At 38.7% G+C, this 25,330-nt stretch overlaps 1 protein-coding gene across 1 annotated transcript in view; it reads left to right on the top strand.

The window, feature by feature from the left end:
• Window positions 1-25,330, top strand: part of Dlg2 (discs large MAGUK scaffold protein 2) — a 1,821,467-nt gene that overhangs the window by 1,429,096 nt on the left and 367,041 nt on the right. Inside the window, 1 exon segment of the mRNA XM_032895287.1 lies at window positions 24,438-24,506. Within this exon segment, the coding sequence (XP_032751178.1) occupies window positions 24,438-24,506 (69 nt within the window).

Raw genomic sequence — 25,330 nt, 5'->3', positions numbered from 1 at the left:
GTCTTGCATTGCTATAAAGTGAGAACTTGATCCAAAAAGTTGGTATTCTTTCCATTTGTATTCTACTCATGCTACCCCATTCTCTAAAAGTAGAAGCAAATATTTCTTAATGTGTCATTGAATTATCAGCTTCTTAAACAACTTTTAGTTTGGTCTTTCACATTCATGTGTAAGATACATTCCCATTATTATAAACCTCCACTCTTACGTACTATTCCTACTTCTTCCCAAAGTTACGATTTTATTGTTGTTACTGTGTTGTTCTGTGTTGTGTTTTGAGACCCACTGAGTTTAATCAGGATCATCTGACCATGAGCTTGGAAGTCTCCAAAGTGAGGCTACAGCTGAAGTCAATGAACACTGCCCCCCAAGATCCATTGGTAACCAATAGTTGGGCTGAGTAGAGTCCTGTAGGCCCCTCCCTGGTGATCAATTGTTTATGGAATTTTCTGCTTCTGTAGTGTTGTAAGAAGTTCTATTAAGCTTTTTCCTGTTCCCTGACTCCAGAATTATGCACATGGCTTACCTTTATTAAATATTTTTATCTAATATAGCAACCTTCCCATTAGCAATATGTAAACTTGAATCTGCTTCTAACAGCACACAGCCATTCACAAAACTATTTCTAATTGCCATTTTTGAGGTTTTAAGCTGCAAAATAATATAACTTGAATTGCTTCTTTAAAGGAGAAATTTACATATCAGAGTTTTTGACACAACCCATCTATCACACAGCTGTGTATGCCTTTGTTGATATTTTATGAGTGACTTGTGGCAAAGATTAACTAGAGCTTTGAAGTTTAAAGGCAACAATCATTCAAAAGATGATAATGATACTAGGGCATTTAGGATATTTAATAATTAGAAAAGATTGACAACCAATTAGAGTAAAATATTTCAGATAATATTGCTTTCAGTAAATGGTCAACAAAGTATACCAAGAAAGACAATAGTAAATATGTCTGCCTCTATAGTTATTAACACCTACTCTAGGCTGTGCTTTGTAGAATTCTTCTGGTATTTCACAGACTCTGAAAATGACCCCCAAATATTCACATGGGGACCAAGCACTCATGTCTTATTTATTTTAGTAATATAAATCTAGTATTTTTTTAACTGAAGCAAAATAGCTGCATGACTGAATGTTTGTGGGATAATGAAAACAGCGCTATATAAACAAGATTTTCAGTTGTTTGAAGCCTCTTGAATATACTCCATTAATCCATATGGTCATTAGCTCAGAGCATTCACAGCATCTGCTTGCCAAAAGCTTTGAAGGACAAAATCACCTCATACCTTGCCTGTGAGTCTGTGAGGAAGGAAGACACGCGGAAGATAAACTGTGACAGGGTTCCTCAGCTAATCCTACTGTGAACATAAAATGTGATAGGTGTTACAGAGAAAACATGCAGAGAATGAGAATGAGGAATCGGGAGAGGCTTTGTAAAGGAGTCTTAAGCAGATGAAAGATTAGTAAAACAGAGGTCAAAAATCAATGTCTTTTGACAAAGAACTCTGGTTCTTCTAAAACAAACAAACAAACAAAGCAGATCTCTGTCTTCAGTTAGCATTAATAGATAATGCAGGTTGGATCGTTTTGAGGATTATACAGCATGCAGCATCCTTTTTCACACATTAAACATTAGCCATTATTGTCATGTGGGATATTGTTCTTACTAACCTTGATCCTAAATGCATGAGATGCCACTAAAAGCAGGTTAAACAGGTTTAAACAGGAGAGTGCATATCTCTGGGGCTCACTTTACTTGCAAATTAACCAGTTCTCTTCCCATACTATCATGAACAGTGACAAAGGATTCGAGATCAAATCTTGATATCTTAGATCGAAAGGCTTTATTGTTCACACTAGCATCATGGCCCGAATATCAAAATTGTCAACAATTTCATTCAACACCACAGAGAAGACTAGGGATGCTTGTGAATTCTGTGTTTTCCAGTGCAGTAAAGGACACCTAATGGAAGGAACCTGAATGGTTTGTACTGAGCGGTAAATGAGCCTACTCTATACTCCACAGACACTGCCTCTATCTCTCAAGGTTAGCCACGACTCTAATATCCTTGAAATTATCGTCCAGAACAAAGACAGTCAGTGCATCTTCTAGCAAAGGGGCAAGAAATATAAGAGACCATTTCAAAATCATTACTCACGAGTCAAAAGACCAGATCTGATATTTGCAAGATTATTCTAGGTTAGTAGGCTCATTGGAAGTCAGATAATTTCACATCTTTTGATTCCATTGTTGCATTGTTTAGAATTTTTCCAAGCTGCATTGCTGTATATTATAATACTAATGTTTAAATGATTGAACAATGAGTCAGCAGGCAGTTCTATTATAAGCAGTTTGGGCAGGCAGGGCACTACACCCCTTTTCTCCCACCACTTAGGAGACAGAGATAGGCACATCTCTAACTTCAAGACCAGCCTGGTCTACAGAGTGAGTTCCAGAACATCCAGGGTTACACATAAAAACCCTGTCTCAAAAAAACAAAGACAGGGACAAAAGTGGAAGAGACTGAGGAAAAGGCGGTTCAGTGACTACCCCCGCCCCCCAGGATCCATCCCAAGGGGACACTCCAAAGCCTGACAAAATTACTGATGCTATGATGTGCTTACAGTTATGAGCCTAGCATGGTTGTCCTCCAAGAACCCCAACTAGCAGCTGACTGAGACAAATGCAGATACTTTAACCCAACCATTGGACTGAACTCAAGGACCCTATGGTTGAATTAAATAAAAGGCAGGGAAGCTGAGGAGGAGGAAGACCAGCAGTCTCAACTAACCTGGACCCCTGAGATCTCTCAGACACTGAGCCACCAAGCAGGCAGCATACACAAACTGCTCTGAGGCCCCAACATATATACGACAGAAGACTGCCTGGTCTGGCCTCAGTGGAGATGTGCCTAGCTTTCAAGAGGCTTGAGACCCCAAGGAGTGGGGGAGGCCTGGCTGGGGTTAGGAGGACATTGAAAGGAAGATAAGGGGGAGGAGAAATGGGATGAGAAACAGTAGGAGGGGGGATGACTGGACTGTAAAAATAAAAGAAAGAAAGATGGATAGATAGATAGATAGATAGATAGATGATAGATAGATAGATAGATAGATAGATAGATAGATAGATAGATAGATAGATAGACAAAGACAAAGACAGAGGAGGGAGAGACACATACAGAGAGAGAGGAAGAGGGAGAAGAGAGAAAGATTAGGTTTGCTTCAAAGTTTGGAAATGATTAATAATCAAGGAACATTAACTTTAAGATGAGAGTTAATTGGCTTTCCCTAAAGCTGTAGCCTGACTGTGATATCCATTTGCCAGCAGGCTGCCTTGTCTGGCCTCAGTGGGAGAGGAATCTGGCAGGAACTTGATGGGCCAAGGTTGGGAATAGCCCGAGCCCCACACGCTTTCAGAGGAGAAGGGGAGGAGGGACTGAGGAAAGGGGCAATAAGGAGGGACCAAGACAGGGGCAGCACTTGGGTTGTAAATGAATAAATAATTTTTTAAAGTAGTGAAAGAGAAAATGTAAAATAACTATACTATACTGAAACAAGAGGTTCTGAGATCTAGGTGAGGAAGATAAATGGTGTTCCTGCTTGTTTGCCTGGATTCATTAGGGGTGGTTCTAAGAATACAGCGTGCTCAGTCTGGTTGCACATGTAAAATGCTCAGAATGTACATATGACGGATATGACTTCTACCAGAAACCTGCTTGCTTGTTTTGTTTGTTCTTTTTCCTTTGTTTTTGGTTTTGTTTGGTCTTTTGAGACTGAGCATCAATGAACAGTATCCATAGAACAGTTAAGAATTGCCCTCAATGAAATTCCCATCCAGATAGGAAGCACAGGGGCAGAAACCAGAAAGCAGTACATCAGAGAAATTGTTCATGCATCTCTGCCTCCAAAGAGTTTCCATATAAAAATGAATCCAATGAGGTTTGTTCTACTCATTTTAAAATCAATTTTAGATGAGTGTTCATATTTTAATGATTAGAAAGTAATTTTATATTTTTAATTAGAAAGTTTACTACATAGCGTTACTGAGAGTCCTAGAAGTTCATATGCAAAGCTCTTGTTTACTGCTAAGGAAACTCATTAAAGGACAAATGAATTGCCCATGGTCATAAAATTAAATCAATTCCTGGCATTGAGCATCCTTTATAGTCAAGGAGCTGTGGCTTAGACTCTGAGAATAGAAAGCTGGTGGCATTTCCTATGAAAAGATAGCTACCGTTAAAAGTGACAAAATACAGATATGATTTGGCATGTGGAAAGTACTGTAATCATATGTAAGATATATGTGTGGTATCCTGATTGGCAGGGAAGCATAGCATTAGGAAAAAAATCTCATGGATGAGAAGGACATGGGGGCATCGCAGAATTTGTTTCACTCCTTATTTGGTGGTTTAAGGTTCTCTTCAGTGTCCTCTCCCACCTCCCAAGCTCATCTCCTCTAGCCTGCCAGACAGCAAACTCCAATGTCCTCATACGTTCCAGCCTGCTTCATGCTCACCCTACATTGTCCCCTCTTTTCCCCAATCCCCTCTTTCCAAAAGCAAGACCTGTTGGGAACGGACATTGAGAGTCGGTTTAACATTGCACGGTCACTCAGCAGCGTTGTGGAAAAGTCCCGGTAGGTCCATCCACGCCTTCTATTGTACATTAGTGTCAGGGTCATCATGATGGACACCAACATGAACATATTCTAAAGGAAGAGCCAGGATCTCTTAGAAACTGACAGAGAAAGAGGAAGTCCAACATGACTGACCTTTCAAACCTGGAGGATGCAAATAATACAGAGTATCTGAGATGGGGATCAGGTGTGCTGTAGCGTTTCTGTGGAAACGAGGCGGTGACTATGACTCCAGCTAATTTACCCATAACATCTCAGGTGTGACAGATTTGCCCTTGGTGCCCAAATTCCCTGGCCCAGAGTTGACAGCGAGAATCAGTCATCTATTCAAAAACCATTGTCTTTGGCACTACTTTATCAAATGATTCAGCTTGAAAAGACCCTCATCTATCCTGTATAAAATATATCCCACTCAGTGAATAAAATCACCCATCTGGCAACTGGTTATGGTGGCTGTTTAATCCCCACCTCTCAAAACAGAAAAGCTCTTTTGTGTATTTACAAGGCTTAGTAACATTGTTTAAAAAAAAAGAAATGTAGTTAATAGTAACCATATTATGCTATAGCCATATTTTTTCTGGCTATATGAGGATATAAAAAGAAATAAGGAAGTATTCCTTGAGGAAAAGCCAAAAGCTGAGAGGAACCTTTTGTTGGTCTAGAAATATGGAAGGTATTAATATCTGAAAAAGACAAGATTTATGTAGTTAAGATAGAAGTAGGTAAGATGTGTAAAAGTAATTGAAAAAAAACATAAATCACATAAAGCTTTAAATAGATTATTGAGAGAAATATTTTATATACGACATGAACTTTTATACAGAATTTAATAAAAAGTGGTCCTGAGACAAAGTGAGAAAAGAAAGCAACACTGTCAATACCATGTGTCTGAGCAATGTCAATAAAAGCTCCTGAAAACTGTTTAAAAAACTCATCAGTAGACTCGTGATGAATGGTAAAATCATCTTCCTGATTTTCTGTCTTATGGACTATGTAAAACAAAAACATAATTTGCTATTTTAAGCACAAAATTTTCCATAAGCTCTTTTAGCATGAGGAAATCAATCATTTATAGACTTCTTAGAGCCACAGAAATGTCGAATTTAAGGGAGACATTTTTATATTAAATATTCAATATCTGTAATAAGTTTGTATGTGTGTAAATATATAAATGTGTATAGAGATCATTTACTATTAACACTCAACCTAAAATTCGTACGTTTTAGAACAGATCTTTTTTAAAAAATATTCATTTGTTTTCTGTACATGAGTACACAGTTACTGCCTTCAGACACACCAGAAGAGGGCATCTGAACCCATTTCAGGTGGCTGTGAGCCACCATGTGGTTGTGGGGAGTTGAACTCAGGATCTCTTAGAAGCCAGTGCTCTTAACCCCTGAGCCATCTCTCCAACCCCTAGACCTTTATTATTTAATGCAATGCCTAGACCGTTTTTTGAAACCTAAACTTGATTCAGTTTTAAACTTCTGCTCCTCCTGTCTTCACTTCCCCAGAATTGGACTTACAGATGGGGGAATATCACCCTGGTTTATGAAGTGCTAGGGATAAAGTCAAGGGCTTCCTGCCTCCAAATCAAGCACTCTACCAACTGAGCCACATCCGCAGCCCCATAAAGGTTTTTTTGTTTGCTTTTGTATATCTGTACTATCCATAGGTAGTCACTCAGTGTTCAACAACTGGCAGTCTTTAGGGTCCTTTAGATAGGGAGAATTCCGAGGAATTAGAAGCAGCCTTTGAACTTCAACAAACTAGAAGAGAACAACTGTTACTGACTTTTTAAATGCTTGTCAATTCTTTGAGACTTTCCTACAACATGTTTTAATCGTATTTACACCTCTCCCCTAACTCTTCCCACACCCACCTTGCCTACATACCCACCTCAGTTTGTGTCCCTCCCTCCCACTTCAAGACCAATCTGCATATTCCAAATATCCTTGGATGTGTGGCCTTCCACTGGAAATTACCTTACCAAGAGCTAGATTCTCGGAGAAAGCTGTCTCTTCTGCTCTCAGAAGGTGATATTTGCCAATGGCGCCAAAGCACAGGGTGGGATTGCATGCCCAGCTCCTCTCTCCATGTTGAGTTGTGGCCTGGCTTGGGTTTGCTCAGGTTTTCTGCACACTGCTGCAACTGCTAAAAGCGCATGTGTACAACTGCTCTGGCATGTCCAGAGGACACAGTTTCCTCTGGTTCTTACACTCTGTCTGCCCTGTGATTCTTGGGAGAAAATATGTGCATATGTTTGTGTAGAACATGCATTCCCTTCAGAGATGAACATTCAGCAGTCTCTTGTTCTCTGCACTTTTAGCCATTTGTGTGTCTGTGTTAACCATTATCTACCACAAATAGCTTTTCAGATGAAGAGTATGCTGATCGTTCACTAGGGATTGGCTTAATACTATGTCTATTTAGCATAATAATATTAGGAGGTTTTCCCCCAGGTTCTATTACCTTGATTGGTCCTATTGACCCTTGATAACAATGCCAGGTCTAGATTTTCGATTGTAGAGAAGGACTTCAAGCAGGAAGTGGTCAATTACTCTCTCTATTACACTAGTGGGCATGTTTTGCAGGCCAGTCATTATTGTAAGCAGCAAGCTTCCCAGCTGAGTATGATTGAGGATTACGTTTCTTTTCCATTAATGTGCATAACATGTACCAACACTATAAACACTGACCAGCAAAGGTGAAGCTTCAGGTCATTACCTGGTTGCCTGTTCCATGTTCTATAACTCCAGTGTGTGGTGTCTTACCATCAAGTTTTGGACATGACCGAAAGCAACACCAATAAGCTTAGGAACTCACTGGTCAACAACTCTTAAAGAAGTCAACAATTCATTGCACTAGACTCTCTCTCTCTCTCTCTCTCTCTCTCTCTCTCTCTCTCTCTCTCTCTCTCTCTTAGAAATCTTCTACAGTAGTACCTTTCTATGTGTCTTTTTTGAAAGGTTCTTAATGCTATTTTTCCTTCCCCACACACCCTCCTCCACCCTGTCTTCCACTTCCCCCATCCCACTTTAATCTTACTGGACCTTTATTTCCTTTAACCCTTTATTCCAGCTCCCTTCCCCCTTTGTAATCCCTTGCCCCTTGGCCTCTTACTAATTTCCTGTGGCCTAGAGTGGTCACAGATTTGACATAGTAAATTGTAAACAGGAAGTAGATATTTTCATGATCATTTTGTTTTCACTCCACCACTTGCAGCTATAATACAATCCAAAGAGAACAAGATCTTTGTTATTTTGGTCAGTTTTATTCCTATATTCTAGGGAATGCATGACACACATTAGATATATAGTAAACTTCTGTAGATGAAAGACTGATTATATGAATACTTCCACCTCTATTTTATCCAAACCTGATTCTTTCACCCAATGTGATAATTAATATAATTTCAATAGTCAATTTAACACTAAAAGTTTATTTGAAGGATAGAGGTTCAAAAAAAATGTCTGAAGTAATTCAAATGTTAAATATTCGTGTTGTGGTTGAAGACCTAGTCTGGAATTTGATGGGTTTACCTTACAAATTGTTTAGATTCAGTAGATAGTAAAACACTCTTAGTTCTAAAAGGATGTTATGTGAAGGATAGTTCATTTCCTTACCTTTAAATCGACTCTTTTCATATCAGTTTTATCATTTGCTTCTTTCTCAATAATTTACTTGACTACAAACTTCACCTCTAACCAATATAAGTCATCAATAGCCCCAATGCAAGGGATTGAGTAAAGCTTGGTCAGGAACTGAATCATGCCCATGCTAGTTAACACCCCATCAAAGAACTCTGAGCAGATGGGCAGCAGCGACCCCTGGTGGCCAATGAACAAGCAGGAATCATTACCAATCTCATAAATAAGGTGACACTTTCCTGCTGTGAAGAATCTAATGAAAATGTTTGAAATATCCTAGAATGGGACACAGCAATTGTTCTGTGACCTATCACTAGAAAAGGTAATTATTTCTCTGTACTTTTCACGCTTTAAAATTCTTCTCTAAAATGCTTTTGTTGAAGTTTTACAAACCATATTTTAAATTAAAACATCCATTTCAGGTATATAATTCAGTGAGTTTCAGTAGCTATATCCAGTGGTTTATACATTCCAGAAACAAAAAAAATGCATTTTCGTATCTCCAGTCAGAATCCATCGGTCCATTTATAGTTCCTTTCTTTTCCTTTCTCAGCCAGCCCCAGGCAGCTGTCTGGTTTCTTTTGTGTTCCTAGAAATTGTGTCTTTTATGAGTCTTTTTTTTTTCTTTTCTGTCTATTTCCTTGTTTGTGTATGACAGATTCTTACTGTGTAGCCCAAACTGTCCTCAAATTTGTGATTCTCCTGCCTCATCTTCTCAAACCTAAGGGTCACATACAAACACACACACACACACACACACACACACACACACACACACACCTTGTATATTTTCTTAAGACTCATTAATGTTTTAAGCCTACCAGTGGCTTATTTGTTTCATTACAAACAATGTAATAAAATGCCTAAGAAGATTTGCCTTAAGGGAGGAAGACCTTATTTTAAGCTCACAGCATGATGACGTAGTCCACCATAGAGAGGAAAGCATGGTGAGAAACATGGCTCCCAAATGTAAAAGCCAAGTGTGAGAGGTAGTGGGTCACATTGCATCTACAACCTGGACATAGAGAAATAAATTCTGATATTTCCCTTGTTCTTCCCTCTTTTCTTTTTTATTCAGATCAATGCACCTGCCCTTGTGATGATATCACCCACATTATATGATATTTATCTTCCTCAACTAAATCTCTCTGGGAGCAGTGTGTGCACTGATAGATCTTCCTAGGTGACTTAAATGTAGTGAGGTTGACACTGAAGATGAACCATCACAACCAGCCAGTGAACGCTTTAAGAATATTTGTTTAAGAGGTCAAACTATCTTATTTCTTTTCCTTTCTGTTTAACCCGAGCAAATGAGGGTGATTCATCTTTCACAAACCGTGTTGAAATGATATTTGACTGTAATCACAGTGAGTCTCTCCATGTGGCCATATTAGGGTTGTGTAATTTCATGCCCAGCTGCATTGATGACTCTTGGCCTTGTTTAAGGGGCCCCAACTGTGGGCAGCAGTAAAGTCTGTAATACCTTGTTATGGCCCATTGCCTACTTCACTTATGTCTGTAATTTTTATGGCTTCCATTTCATTTAGACGTCTCCAATAAGACACAAGATTATTGGAGCAGAACAGAATCAATTCATTGTCATTTTCATACATTAAAACCCAGGGCATATTTTATTGAAGATTAAAGTTCACCATTGTATTCTCCAGTGGCAGTGAGTGGGTTGCTCTCTCGTGTCTATTACCCCTGTGTCATAAAAATGAGATCTGACAGAAAATGTACATTAATTGAACCCTTTGATCGCTGTGTTCAGATCAAAGATTTCTGGTATGCTTACTATTTGGTTTTAGTATATGCAATCCCCAAGTGTTGCTTGATAAGAATGAACATACTTGCCTTTGAAGTCCAGTGAAAATAAGGTGACAGACATCATGGTGTTCCCCTCAGCAGTCAGGGATCGTGCTAGCAAACACTGAGATGATGCAATGTGTAAGACATAAATCATGATGTCACCAAGATGCTCAAAATCTAGTTAGAGAAACAGCTGGGTTTAAAATAGTGTTTTAGTACTACATGGAAATGCCTTGCTCCAGACGTTTCTAGGTGCTGAGGAATCGGCTTAGAAGTTAGGGAAGCTCTCACAGATCTCTTTATTTTGAGATATGTCCGGAAGGGTAAACAGTAACACACGGGCAATACAGACTCAGCCTCCAAATCCATATCTTCTGCTGGTGAAGTGTAGCCCAGCAAGTGTCACACAAAAAGGACCCAGAAACAAGTCAGGACCCAGTACCATGACAACATGGCTGATGTGCTTTCAAAGTCTTTAGAAATGACTCTTTTTCACAAGTTGCACTTAGCTAAAGAGTATTTCTACCAGGGCATTAAGCTGGAACTTAGCCTGGTGGTAGTGCAATCCTTTAATCCCAGCCGAGGCAAGAAGATCTCTGTGAGTTAGAGGCCAGCCTGGTCTACAGAGATAGTAGTTCCAGGCCAGCCAAACACACACACACACACACACACACACACACACACACACACACACACACACACACACACACACACACACACACACACACACACACACACACACGAACCCTCTCTAAAAACAAAGCAAAGCTAGAACTTCTTACAGGGGTGATGATTCCGAGTAGATGGAGTTCACCAGCAGTTCCCACCCTTCCTCATGTCATGATCCTTTAATTCAGTTTTTTGTGTTGTGATGATCCCAACCATAAAATTATTTTGTTGTCACTCCATAACTGTAATTTTCTCCTGTAATGAATCTAACATTCCCATCTGTGTTTTCTTATGGGCTTCAGCAATCCCTGTGAAAGGTCTTTCAACACCCCCACAAAAGGGGTCATGACACACAAATTGTAATGATATACACATTTTTAAAGTTATTCTTGTTCCTAAATAATCTAAGTAGATTATTGAAGCTCAAAAACAAAAACACAAGCAGTCAGCGAAAATAGTTCCTCAAAACATTAGAGTAAGTATAATCTTTTCAAAAAGAGTTATTCCCCATACACGCAAATTCCAACACCTTTTTTTCCTAATTATCAGCACACTTCTGGGATAGAAAAAATATCTTCTTTTCCTTTTCCTTTTCTCTTCCTTGTCACTTGGTCACTTTTTGTTTGTGGCTCTCATAACACACTGTCGAATTTCAGAAGATTCAGAAATGTTCAGTGAAAAATGTGGAATGCTACAAAAACAGTAAACCATTTAGTGTGGTGATAGTGGATTTCAGGCAGCATGGATTATTGTCTTCCATGTATTCAGAAGCTAATAAATATCTACAGAGTAAAGTATGAGTAAGGATGTGCTGTGATATAATTCGGATGTGGGTGGAACAATTTGTGGCACTTATAACCAATGACAAGAGCACAATAGGGGATGCCAAGACTCTGAAGAACACAGTTACCCATTAGGGTTATGGCTGGGTGCTCCTTCCGCAGCAAAGCCAACATGCTATTCTTAGCTATTTTGAAAAACAGTGGTTCTGGGAAACAATGAAGTCTAAGAAAGAAGAAGATACAAAGGCTGTAATAAGTTATATTAAAGTGATTACCTTTGAGTTCAATCATGGCCTGAAATAATTCTATATATTTTGAGCACATACTAATCTTGAAGGTCTCCCCTGCTACATATAAACTTAAACAAATACATATGTGCACATGTATCTATACATGCACACACACACATACATACATGTGTGGCTAAAAGTATGCTCTTTAACATTTTGTACTCAAGAAAAGGAATACTCTCTATGGGTAAATAAGCCAGAGGACACAAACAAAACAATTAACTTCCATTGATCATAGGTGATGGTGATATAAAGGGATGTAAGAGATTATGTAATACCTGGGTTAGGAATGAATGTTCGAAGCTTAAGGAGAGCTTCTTTTCAGAGGGAACCTCTCTTCCGACACCTGAAAGGGAAGAAGGTGTCCAGGAGAAGAGCTGGATGCAAAGCCTATGCAGGAAGGACTAGTGAGAATGTCAGAGAGTTGGGAAGTATTTCAAGCACCCACATCTCAGAAGACAGTGTGCAGAGTTCTGATCAAAGGCAGACTGTGGCTGCGGGATCTCATGCAACCCTTGAGGTAACTACGAGTTGCATTCCAACCGTAATGAGGATACTTTGGGGTATTTCCTTTGAGGGGATCAAATCATGACTTCCCTTCATGGTTTAAATCCATCTCCTCAAAAGCCACTGTGGTAAATGACTACATAGATATTAGAAAAGTGGGGTGTCTAGCCCAATGGTCCACTAAGAGATGGTGTTTCCCTTGGGATGGAAGCACCGACAAGACAGAGCCATTTTTGTAACAGAGGCAGTAGAGCTGGTTGCTATGGTTTCAATGTCATTGAAAGTGGAAAAGTACTGAAGATGCCTAGAGCTTTGCGTTTAAAGCTATGTTATTGGCACTGTTTGTGGAAAGGGTGGCAAAAACTGATGGCAGGGAATTAACTGGAGTAGGCAAATGTCTGTAATGGCTGAGCTACGTTGTCAACGTCTCCCAAAATAGATTGTGTTTGAAGATTGTAGCTCCAGTTCTCAGTCTGTATAGCTTCCTTCATTGCATCAGGCACATGGACACTAATAAATAAATACTGCCTGTTAGATAAGCAGGGTGTGGGCTAGAGATGTTCAAGCCTGGACTTTGATCTGGACTTTGTTCTTTACCTGACAGAGACTTGTGAAGTTGCTTATAAGTCTTACGAAATGGAAAACAGTAAGAGAGCTAGGTCTGATTTTAAATGTTTGTGACATTTCACATGTTCTCATGAGTTGTGTCTCTGCAGACTTGTGACACACATGGGATGTAGTGTCCAAGCAGAGAAAGGCAAACACTTGGGCTTCCACGCATGTTGGTGTTTAGTACCACAACGATGATGGCTCCATAGTGACCCCCGAGGAACACTCACCTATGGCTATCAAATGAAAAATGCCCCCTCCCAGTAAGCATCTGAGCTCTTCCATGAGACTAATACCTATAGACTAATACATTTCACCAAGCCAAATAACTCGCATTTGTTTGGCTGTTCCAGCTGTCTGCATGAAAAATCAATAGAGAAAACAGATTGCAGAAGAAGGGCAGTTCCTCACTAAAATTAAAACCCAGCAAAATGACGGAAAGCAAACTCCCCATTTATTTTTACCTCGACACCTAGGCTGGTTTGTCAGTGTGAGAGGCGATTTTCCCATTTACCCTGTAGAAAGGTTCTGTGATGACTGGAAATGGTGGGGCAGAGAGCCTCTGTATCAGTCTTCTTTGGAGCTGCGTTCTTTCATGGCCCCGTGGCTGTGGTTAAGCCTTCTCTGGCTGTTTAAGATCTGAGAGCCTAGAGAGATCTTCTTAAACTTCAAAGGGGGCTTCAAACCATTTGTGGCTCAACTACAGGAGAGAATTCAAATTGTGCTTATGCATTTTCCCCTGGTTCATATTTAAGCTCTTACAGGTCATTAGTAATTGTTCATCAAACTTCTCCTCCTCAAAATTGCTCTCTCCTGGTTGTCTGGCTCCTAACCACTAGGCTTTCCTTCTGTCTTTTACTCCCTCCTCAGTAGTCTTTCCAGTTTGACTTCCTCTTCTCTTCATTTAACATTGGCTATTCCCAAGCACCTGTCTCAGCTCCTGGTTCTCCATTTTATCATAGCCTGTCTAGGAACATTCACGGCCTCAAATACAGTCTTTGTTGACTACAAAATGTAAGCTTTTCATCCAAAACTGTCTATGGAGAATAGACTCATATTTTGAACAATCTCACAAGTTATCTCTACCTTTATATTACCCAAAATCTTACCATATATTGTGTGTACAAACTTGATTAGACATATTTTCCCAAATATGTCATTCTTGCTTTTCCCTCCTATTTTAAGTCCCACTGTAGTCCAGTACATTTTAACTGGAAATAGAGCTATTGTCAAAGCCTTGGGAATTACTGTTGAAGCCTACAGACTCTGTATGCATGGTATTTCTTAGCTTGACTGATGCCTGCCTTGTGTAGAGCCATGACTATTCCAGGGTTAGATCTCTAGTTCTAGACACCACATTTTCTTTTCTTTCATTTCTAATGTTGGTGTTATTTTGTTTAATTTTATTTCATTTCTATTTTATTTTACATTGTTTGGTTTTACTTTAGTTGATCGGGTTGTGTACACTCACACTGGATGAATTTTGGGATTCTATGAATCGGTTTTATTTTATTATTGTCTCAGGCTGCATATAGTCACACGGGATGATTTTTTGGGATGTCATGGGTCTATTTTATTGTATTGGCTCAGGTTTTTCAGGGTGCCATGGGTCAGTGGCGTAAACACAGAATGGGAACCGCTGTGGTGCAGAATCTGCCTAGGGTGAGTGAGCACCATAGGAGAAAAGTCTACCGTGGGCCACGAATATCTTGGAAAATGGATACCACATTTTCAAGTCAGATCTCCTCCCTTGAAAACATTCTCCATTTCCTGGTTCTCACGCCCTGTATTTTATAAAATTTCCTTTAAATATGGTACTCTAAAATCTCCCCATATAATGGAGGGATTTGTGAAAGACTACTGTCATCTACATCAAATGATGATAGTGGGAGAGATAAGAAGGTTCAATTTTTGAAGTGATCAAATACGTAATAAGGAAGGTTGGGGAAGAAATCCTTACTCTGAGACCACTGATCCCAAGCCCATGCTCCTTCTGTCTCCATACTGGTCTCCGAGCTGCATCTAATAGCTAAGACAGGTGACATTCACAGTTGTCTCAATTCACCCCAAAGAAAAGTAATAAGCCAAGGAAAACGAGGTAACCCATCCAGCCATTGAGCTCATCAACACAGTGGAAAGGCCCCCCACGTTTCTCACCTCTGGACCTTAGCTCCTTCCTGTTCCGCCCAACAGCTTTCCAGATGCTGTTACAAAACAAAAACTACAATATATAGCCTTGAAAATTATAATTGTCTTGTGTGTGGAATGAAAGATGATATCTCAATCATAACAATTAGTTCCCTAACAACTCACCGTGTGTGTGTGTGTGTGTGGGTGGGTGGGTGTGTGTGTTTGTGCGTGCGCACGCACACGTGCACGATAGAAAAAGAATATAATATATATTCTAATCCATGGTGTACATTATACTGTCTATGTTTTCTATAAAATTCCTAACTAAAATCTGTTTCCTTTGTGAAGTAGTAACATTTGTGCAGCTAACTAATACTTGATGTATGCCATTATAAATTTAAAATTATTTTTCCATTTTTCACTTAAAGATTAGGCTGTGGAACCTTGTGAGCATTCCCGTATTGATGCGATCATGCGTCACTCTTGTGTTGATTTTGTTTTAGTTGTTGTTTTGAGAGGGAGTCAGAGTAACATAGGAAGAGTTAGAGGGAGGAGAGGGGAAGGCAGAAATGGTGTATATCAAGAGTTCATATATGAAATTCTCAAAAATAAGTTTTAAAAAGAATAAAGAATGGTCTGAGAGCATAGGCTTCATGCCATTCTGCATGGGTGTTCATAGCTCTGAGATGAAACTTGTATATGAGAAACACCAAGAAAAATGGCGTACATGCAGGCAGCCACAGGCAGGGTGGGGAAAGGAGGACATAGCATGTTTTGTTCTACTAAAGCTCTACATTGTGCTGCTAGTACTTTAGGATTCAAAATCAGTAATAACCTATTTGGGTTATTTTAGAGGACAAAATGATGTTGTTGTTACTGCTTTCAGCAGAATTTGTCTTGGTGATGAGAGAGTCATTTGAAGAACATTCTCAGGGTCTCCTGCCGTATTACAATAGTAAGAAGGATTTAAGGATGGCCACTGTTGTACTGTTTTCACATTGCCATAATGAAGAATATGAAGAGGTCACAGTGGGAAAGGTTGGAGATTCCATGGTCCAGGAATTGAATATCCATTTGAGACTCAACTGTATTTTTGTCTTTGAAGCTTAGCTTCACTAGTTAGCCTCTGTAACATCCTAACATCTACGTCCTGCTTATTTTTAAATGTTTGGCATAACAATTTGAATTAGAAGCCAGCAATCTGGGCTTATGGGTTTTTTTTTTCAAAATTATGCTTTGCTTTTCTTATTTCAAGAAGAAAAATCCTTAACCCATTACTGATAGCTTATAGTTCAGGGTTTCAATTTGCAGCAGAATTAAATATCTCCCTCTCTCACTCTTTCTCTCTCATCTCTCTGTCTCTGTGTGCCTTTCCCTCCCCCTCTCCATGCCTCCCTCCCTCCCTTTACGTGTATTCTTAGGAATTGAACCTGGGTCTTTATACATGCTAGATAAGTACTGTACCTATTCATTGTACTTCCACATACCAAATTAAGAGAAACTGAGTCTTTCTAGGTTAATAAACATAGCCTTGATGGAAATAAGTATTTTAACAACATATTTCACTTCTATGATATTTAAGAATGAAAACATGATTATAAGAAGTGCTTGACTGTAAGTGAAGAAATGTATTCTATATCTGTTTAAAAGTTGCTTAGTAAAAAAACAGCTTGTGGTGGTATTGGTGCATGCCTTTAATCCTAGAACTTGGTAGGCAAAGGCAAGCTGATCTCTGTGAGTTCGAGGCCAGTCTGGTCTACAGAGTAAGTTCAAGGACAGCCAGAACTATACAGAGAAACCTTGTCCAAATACAAAATAACTCCATGGGGAAACTTGGAAACTGCTCAATTGAATGCAGATCTGTGGTGGTTTACCATAATCTATGGTCCTTAGCTGTTATTGGAATTAACAGGTTAAATTACACAAGTAAAGTTTTTCTTAAAACTTGTAGATCATTGATGGTAGAAAAGTAGGTGAAAGATTGGACTTTCATTAATAGCCAACACATCTTAACTGTTCTATAAATATCAACGGAATTGATGATCTAATATAATCTTAAAAACTAGAAAACATCAACACTGATATACTCGACATAGCATCTTGGGTTTCTAAAAGTCCAGTGCACATGGACACAAGAGTTTTATTTTTAACATTTGATATAAAAATTGTGCCAAAGATGAGGCTGATCCTAAGCTTAAAAATACAGTTAGATACATTTTACGTCTGTGTTATCTTGGGCGCCACTGTCAGGAAGAGGGGACTCAAATGGAAGGAACTGAGCATCTTCTGGCAACTTTGTCTGCAGCTCTGAGCTCATTTCTAGACTCTCAAACTTAAATAGAAATCAGAGGGAACGTGTAAGCCTCCTAAAGAATGCTTACATTATTTAAAGTAACTAGGAATCTTGAAACTACCAAATAAAGAAAGAAGAAAATGTGGTCGGATACTTATTTGTGGAAATAGATGATGCAAGGACTGTCTGAGTCATTTGGTGGCTGCAGTGGACAGACAGCCTCCCTGCCAGATCTTTTTAACATTGTAGCTGGTGCACCGTAGATCATATTTCCCACATGTGAAACGAGGACACCGGGCTGACCTTGTACATTTTCATCTGTTTAACCATGCAGCTATTTTCCTTTCCTAGTGCGTCCATGTTGGTTCTGTTAACAGTGCCATGATCCTGCCAATCAATATGAGAACACTACGGTTCAGTCTGTCTCTGCACTTTAGTCATGAGCATGAAAGTTCTAGACGTCAGCACAACCATGGTGATACCCTGGAAAAAACCAAACCTACCTAGGAAAATGTATCTTTCAGAAGGAATAATGTCCTCCCACACAAGCTACCGAAATAAAATCTATAGATCAGAGCAACTTCACCAAAAGACATTTTTTTCCACAGCTGGGGATGTAATTAGTGCAGCCGTTGGAGAACAGTATGAAGGTAACTAAAATAAATAAGATAAACTATTGCATAGTCCAGCAGTCTCACTGCCCGCTATAACACAAAGGAAATAAAATCAGCATGTTGAAGGAAAATGTTCAATAAGTACTCTCTATTTATTGACATGATTCATAATAGCCAGGATATGGAATGTGTTCAGAGTAAAGTACTATCAAGCTATTAAAATTTTTGAAATTCTGTTATTGGGCACAGTAGGGATAATCTGTGGAATGTCTTGTTAAGTGAAAGAAGCTAAGCCCAGGAAGGCGAATAACACATATTTCACTCATCTGTGGAATCTAAAAAGGCTGGTATTATATAAATTGAAACTACAGAGTGGTTTATGGAGGCCAAGTAGGAGGTAAGAAAAGGTTGGTCAGTGGATGCAGTGTTAGGAGTACAAAAAAAGTAATAATTTCTGATATTCTGTGGCAGAGTCAAGTAAAAACATTAATAATAAGGTATATATATATATATATCAAGAAGCTCAAAATAAAGGATGTATTAATGTATTCATCATATAAGAATGATAAAATTTTAAGGTGACCATTATGCTAATTACCATGATCTGATCATTAGTATACATTAATTAAAACATCATATTGTACCATATTAAACCACATAAACATTTGTCTATCAAAATGTCTATATACTTCAAAAGGTTTATTCCCTTCTGCATAACTCCTTCAAGCCCATTTCTAGACAATTGTTTTAATTGTATTGAACAAGTTCATTCACTTTTCTTAATGTCCACTACATATTTGAGTACTTAGTCCCCTCACCATGGTATCCTATTGTTTTCTCAGACTGCATCTTGCTTCCATGGTACACATATACCTTTCTGAATGATAACTATCACTACCTTAACCCTCCCCATTTACCAACCTCGGAGAGCCTTCCATTGCTAGTAAAGTCTGAAACATTTGCCAAAGTATTGCTCTCATGGTCTGCCCATCCCCTTCCTGCCCTCATCCTCTGCCAAGCCAGGAAAGTCAAGCTTCCCAGAGCATTTTTATCTGTTTTGACCCTGACTAATCTTAAACCAGGTCTTCTCGGTTCTCACAGCTCCCCTTTTAGTCAGTCAGTCTGTTAAGAACAGCTTAAGTCCTGTGGGATTTATTGACAAGTGTTAGCCTTGTAGACATGGGCAATAGCTTATTTAAACATCATCATTTTATCATATGATATTTGCTGAACGTGTAATGTTGAGAAAGAGTCATCTCAAGCACCTAATACATCTTAGTATTTAATAACTACCCAGTTGACATTTGTCTAATATAATCCAAATCAAGTTAGTGGTACAGGAAAATAGTTGTCAAGCATCAGTAGGAGAATACAAGGATGAATAAGTAATGTTGTGAAATAAAAGGGTGATGGTTTCATTAGGTTTATCTGAAATACTACTTGAATTCTTAGTAAAGACATTTTGCAACTTAATATATGCATACAAACATAGAGAAAAAGAAGATAGAAAATAAGGAAAATATTAAGACATCAAATATATGCAGTTAACTGATGGTAAAGATCAAAGTTCTTTGAAAATGTAAGTGAAGGAATCAACAATATTGAATATATATCAGAAGATATTATAATGATGAATGAAACATTACAAATCAGTTATGATTATTGATTGTTACTATTTCATTAATGACAGAAATAATTTTTGTGCTGGCCTGGTGGCAAAGGCCTGGAATTCCAGCAACTTGGGAGACAGACAGGAGATGGCTATCTGAAGGCCTCCTTGAGCTTACAAAGTGATTTCCAGGAGAGTCTGGCAACTTAGTGAGACACTATTCAAAATATAAAAACAAGAGGGAGAAGCTCTGTGGATGTTTGAGTTTGAGTGCCTACAAGAGGCCTTAAGTATTCTATATTCTATAAAATAATGTATTTGAATATTATAAAATATTAGAATTAATCTGTCTGGCATTACAATTATCTCCTTTGGAGAAGAAAAATCAGATATTTGTAACTTCCAGGTAGGTCCTTAAAGTTTCACGTATAGTAGAATAATTTCAATTCAGATGCTTTAAAATGGAACACTAGCTATAGCAGTGCACTTCTTAGTACCATTCAAGTGCCATTTTCATAAGCAACAGCTTGGGAATCTCATTGGAAAGTCAGAATTCGTAAAAATAGAATCTATGGTGGATGCTTTGGCTCAATTTTGTTCAGAGAAGACATGCTTTAGACAGACAAGGGGGCTGCCATCTCTCTCCACCTTAAACTGTATTGACAAGGGCAGGTCACAGTGCACAGCGACAGAGCAATTACCTAGCATGTGGACTCAAAGAAATGTCTAAGTAAGATTTTCCCCATAGTCACCATATTTAATACCACAGCCCTTCTACGTTAACACAGAGCTGATACCACAAGCTGATGCTGCAAGATGGCAGGGGCTTCGTCCTCATGATCAGTGTGGTAAAGCAGTGCTGAACCCTCCTCAAGTTCATCCTTCCTCTCCATTGTCACTCAAAGTCTCTGTAGTATCCAGAACTTTCTACAGAGGTAGTGTGGGTAAGACAGTTCAATCATCTTTTCAAGTGATGAGCACAGACATGATTCTGGAAAGTCCTGGATGTTGAATTTTGGCATACATGATGAAAAAATGACATTTTTATAAAAAGTATTACTATCTCTTAAAATGTTTTCAGCATTTCCTACCATAATATGCCAGGGCCTCATTATGGACTAGTCACACAGCTTTGACTGTTTCATCCTCTAGACAATATGGTCATGTGCTTCAGAGTTAGACAACCTCACTTCCATTTTTGCCATCAGCCAGCTGGAAGATCTAAGACTTAATTTACTTTCTGTCAAAAATAAATAGATACCTGGTTCTCAAGGTCATTGCTAGTTTTAAAAGCGATAAAGTGTGGGGTTTTTCAAGTAAGTGGAACTTAGTTACGATGTTCATACAATGCTCATCTCTCAGACAGACACTGAAGTATCTTCTCTGTGTCAACCTTAGGCTGGACTGAGGAGAGAGTAAGCACATCCCTCTGCTCTCAAAGCACATGAGACCTAGTAGGAGAGCAGAGATGTGAACAAGCCAGGCTGAGATGTCATGTTGGTGTGGTTCCTGTGTGGGAAAGATGGATGCCAAAGTGAAAACCACAGTAGCTGTGCTGAAGGGCTATCCCATGCTTCTTATTAGGAAAGATGCTACCCTGGGAAAGCTAATGCCATGAGGATGATGGCAGCTATCTGTAGGTGGGGATTTTAGAGATGAAACCCATTCCACCTCCTAACCTTGCCAATATTAAAGCAGGAAGGCCTATTTTTATTCTTCTGACTGGACGGTTTATTTTTTTTTCCTCTTTCTGTTCTCAGTTTTCCATCTTTCTGCCCTCATTGCCTCAGGAGGTGCAAAGGCCAGGCTGCAGTTACCTGAGACTTCTTAGTTGTAGGACTACCCACTGTGTGTCATGGCCAGAAATGGAGGGGATGGTATCTATTTGATTCTAAGAGAAAGATGTCTCTGTATTTAAAATGCTTCTCATCTTCATCAAACAGCGTCTCACCCTAGACGTACCTCCTACATACACTGTACAAGGTGACCCCTTATACACACTATTCACGAACCCCCTACACACATTGTACAAGTACCCCCTACACACATGATGCTGTCTGTAAGCAGAGAACTCCACTCCTATCTAGGGTCTTGACTATCTGATAATTCACTATATCTGTCTTTCTAGAGAAAAAGGATCATTCTATGTTCTGAATATAACATCTGCTTGTTTTACATTTACATTCTACCAAGAATTGATTGACATTACATATGTAGTGTCAAGGAATCCATTTCTCTTGAGCACTTTCCTGTCCTGTTGCATGTTGTGTAACTAAGCCTGTAAACATAGATGTGGATTCTGGAGAGAATTGTAGCCATGCAGAGGCGATAGAGTGAAACTACTGGACATTTCTTTGTTTTAATTATGTGGGCTGGGCCAATAAAGGCAAAGGTATCAGGGATTCTAATTATCCATTAATCATGATTAGTAACCTATATTGATCTTTACCCAAGAACTATTAGTACTTTCAAATCAACTAGAAGAAAAATATAAAGGATTGTATGTTTGGCACAAAAGAAATAAAACTACAAATAAACATATAGGAAAAAAAGTTTAGGCCAGGCTGCAGTTACCTGCAATTTCTTGGTTATAAGAATACACTGTATGTGTATATGTCAAGGAGAGGAGAAGATGGTGTATACTTAGTGGTATCTGGCATTCTCAAGAATTAAAAAATGTTCGTGGTAAATCCAAGTATCATTTTTTCATCTATTAAATTTTTTATCTATTAAACTGATGAAGTTGGGGGAGGACTATAGAGAAAGCTCAGTGTAAAGTCGGGGACTGGCAAGTCGGCTCAGTGGAAAAAATAATAAATGAATGAAAGAATAAATAAATAAATAAATAAATAAATAAATAAATAAATAAAGAGGGCTCAGTGGAACTAGAGTTCAACCTCCCAGAATCCACATGGTGGAAGGAAAGAACCAATCTCAGGTTGTTCCCTGAACTCTGCATGTGCTGCCTCTATCTATGTATCTATCTACCTATCTATCTTGATCTCTATCTATCGCTCTTACACACACATGCATGCACACAAATGCACATGTCTAGATAAATTTTTTTTAAGTTAAAGTCAGTGATTCTAAGATTGGGTGAAACTTATACAGATTTATCCAGGGATGAGCCTCCTTAATAAGTTATCCAACCCCTAAAGGTCATTTTTAAACATATGCACATGAGAATAGTACTAAATGCAATTAGTAAACAGATATGTATGTATACGTGTATATATGTAGAAACGTATGTATAGAGAAAAACTCTATATATGCTCTGAAGAGTTCATTATAATATAAATGAAGAACATTGTAACTGTTTGCATTTGAAATAATTCATCTAAAATAAGTCATAACATAAGAAAAAAGTAAGGTCATTATCAGTATGGTCACTGCAGCACTGTTTAAAATATCAAAATAATAGAAATATTTTAGTGATCTAACTACAAGAATGACTAAACGTATATGAACAGTAATATTATATTGAACTAAAATAATGATATTGCCAAAAATGCTTCTATTATACTATGAAAGGAAGTCTTTTGTGTGTGTGTGTCTGTCTGTCTGTGTGTGTGTGTGTGTGTGTGTGTGTGTGTGTGTTCTGTGTGCATGTATAAAATTATATGAAATGCACATGGATGTGTGAGGAGTTGGTAAGGATGTGAGCTGCACATGTTAGTAAGAGATGACTCTTTCAGATGTAGTTTTTCTGTGGGATTACTGCTGTTCCTTTCTCAGACAAAAGGTTCTCCATCTATCTAATTGAAGTGGCTTTAGAATCAGCCTGGATAGCAATTCAGACAGAGATGTTGATTGGATGACCTTGACCAAGCTCTAAACCTCTTTTCCCCTCAATTTTTCTATCTTTTAAACAGTCCAACCCACGGGCTTAGTAAACAGAGGACATAAGCATATAAAACAGAAAGATACTTGCTGATGTAAAAGATCATTGGTGCTAACTCTTATGTTGATTTCGATTACTTACATACGAAATCAGTCTCACTATATGAAATCAAAACAAAATAATGAATCACGTCAAATTTCAAGACTGATATTCAACCATTTCAAGATTTATCAAGCACCTGAATGCAATGTAATCAGTAATGACTGATTAATTTTACCAATAAATGTTGCATAGTTGAATTAATAAACTATTCTCATTTGTAGATTAGTCTTTGCACAATGATGTTTTTTAATTCTCCAACTTAAAAGATACATAGCCCTCTTTTTTAAAATCACCTGAGTCCAGTTAGTGCTGCCTAGAAAAGCATGAGTCGTGCTTGGCTAGCCTCTCAGGAGCCCAAACCTTGGGGGGCGGAGGGGGGAATGATGCTTCCTTACCTAGTAGGCATGAGTTGTCAATACCTTCTCAGCTAGGGTGGAACTTCATGGGCCTTTCCCCCATCCATGCTAAGATTTGTGCTTGCAGTCACAGTCACTATGAGTTCATGTGTGCAATGGCCCTGTCATGTCAGGTAAACACTGCTTCAATACAGGCATCCACTGCCTCTGGATTTATGAAATTCTCAGACTATTTAAAAACACAAAACATCATACTCAAATTTATGCTTTATGCTGCGTGTCATGTTTAGCTACCATTTAAGACTTACTCTAGGATAATTCATGTTGAACCCCAGTAACAAGGGAACACTGCCCTTTATGTAGAGGAGTGTTGGGTTTTTTTTTTTCTGGTATACTTTTCTACTTATAGCTAGCAACTGAATTTCTTATATATATTTCAATATCTGTTATTTTGGACAGACTTATTAAAATATACAAAGGCACTTTACATAAATGTCCCTTTCTTACTCTGCTTTTCTTTGTCGTCACAGTCATTCTCAGCACAGCACTGCAGCTCGTCAACCCTCAGTGACTCTCCAACGGGCCATCTCCCTGGAAGGGTAAGAGAATAAATAGTGCTTTCTCTTACAACAAAGTACACAGCATGGACTGTAGCAAGATGCTTCTCTCCTCCCGCACACACGTCCTTCCCTCATTCTTCTCCTCCTCTTCCTCTCCCCGCTCTTTCTTCCCCTCTGTCTCTCTTATCCGTACCTCTTCCCTACCCTGAGAGTTATTTATGAAGCTTGTGCCATGTGCCAGCCAGGAAAACAGGGACTAGATTTGCAATTCAGATATAAAATCTCACCTTTCCTTCAGCAGATTGAATGTGAGTGACACAAATATTCATATGTGCTGGAAATGTGGTATAATCATTATACCATCCAGGCAGTGGGTCTGGTGGGGTAGTGGAGGACCCAGAGTGAGTACTTCATGCAATCAGCATCAGAGTGGTAGGGGGAAGAAAAGAGGGAGAAGGGAAAAGATGGACCCTGGCTTTGTTTTCAGCCACATATAAAATTCATGAGCAGAGAGCAAACATCTCAGTGGATATCTGTTTAACAACTCAGTTCATGGATATTTCCTCACAGAACAGTTCACAGATATTGACTGTGTGTTTATTAGGTGCCCAGCAATATCTGGCTGGCTGGCTACATAGCCAAGTAGCCTCTCTATTCATCTGTCACATCTGGTTTTATTTCCAAAATAATCATAGGAGATAATTATCTCTTCTAACTCTTGCTTCTCCGAGGCATAAGCAATCTTCTCATGGGCACTTACATAAAATAAAGCAGTTTGTATTTGAAAATGTATCAGACTCTACTGGATAGACCTGTCCCCTATAATGTGATGTGAAAAGACTTTATTAAGGAGGGGGAAACAG

Source organism: Rattus rattus, chromosome 2 (genome assembly GCF_011064425.1).
Source record: "Rattus rattus isolate New Zealand chromosome 2, Rrattus_CSIRO_v1, whole genome shotgun sequence".
NCBI classification, from domain to species: domain Eukaryota; kingdom Metazoa; phylum Chordata; class Mammalia; order Rodentia; family Muridae; genus Rattus; species Rattus rattus.
Note: the sequence above shows the minus strand (reverse complement) of the source record. Positions and strands in the feature narration are given on the sequence as shown.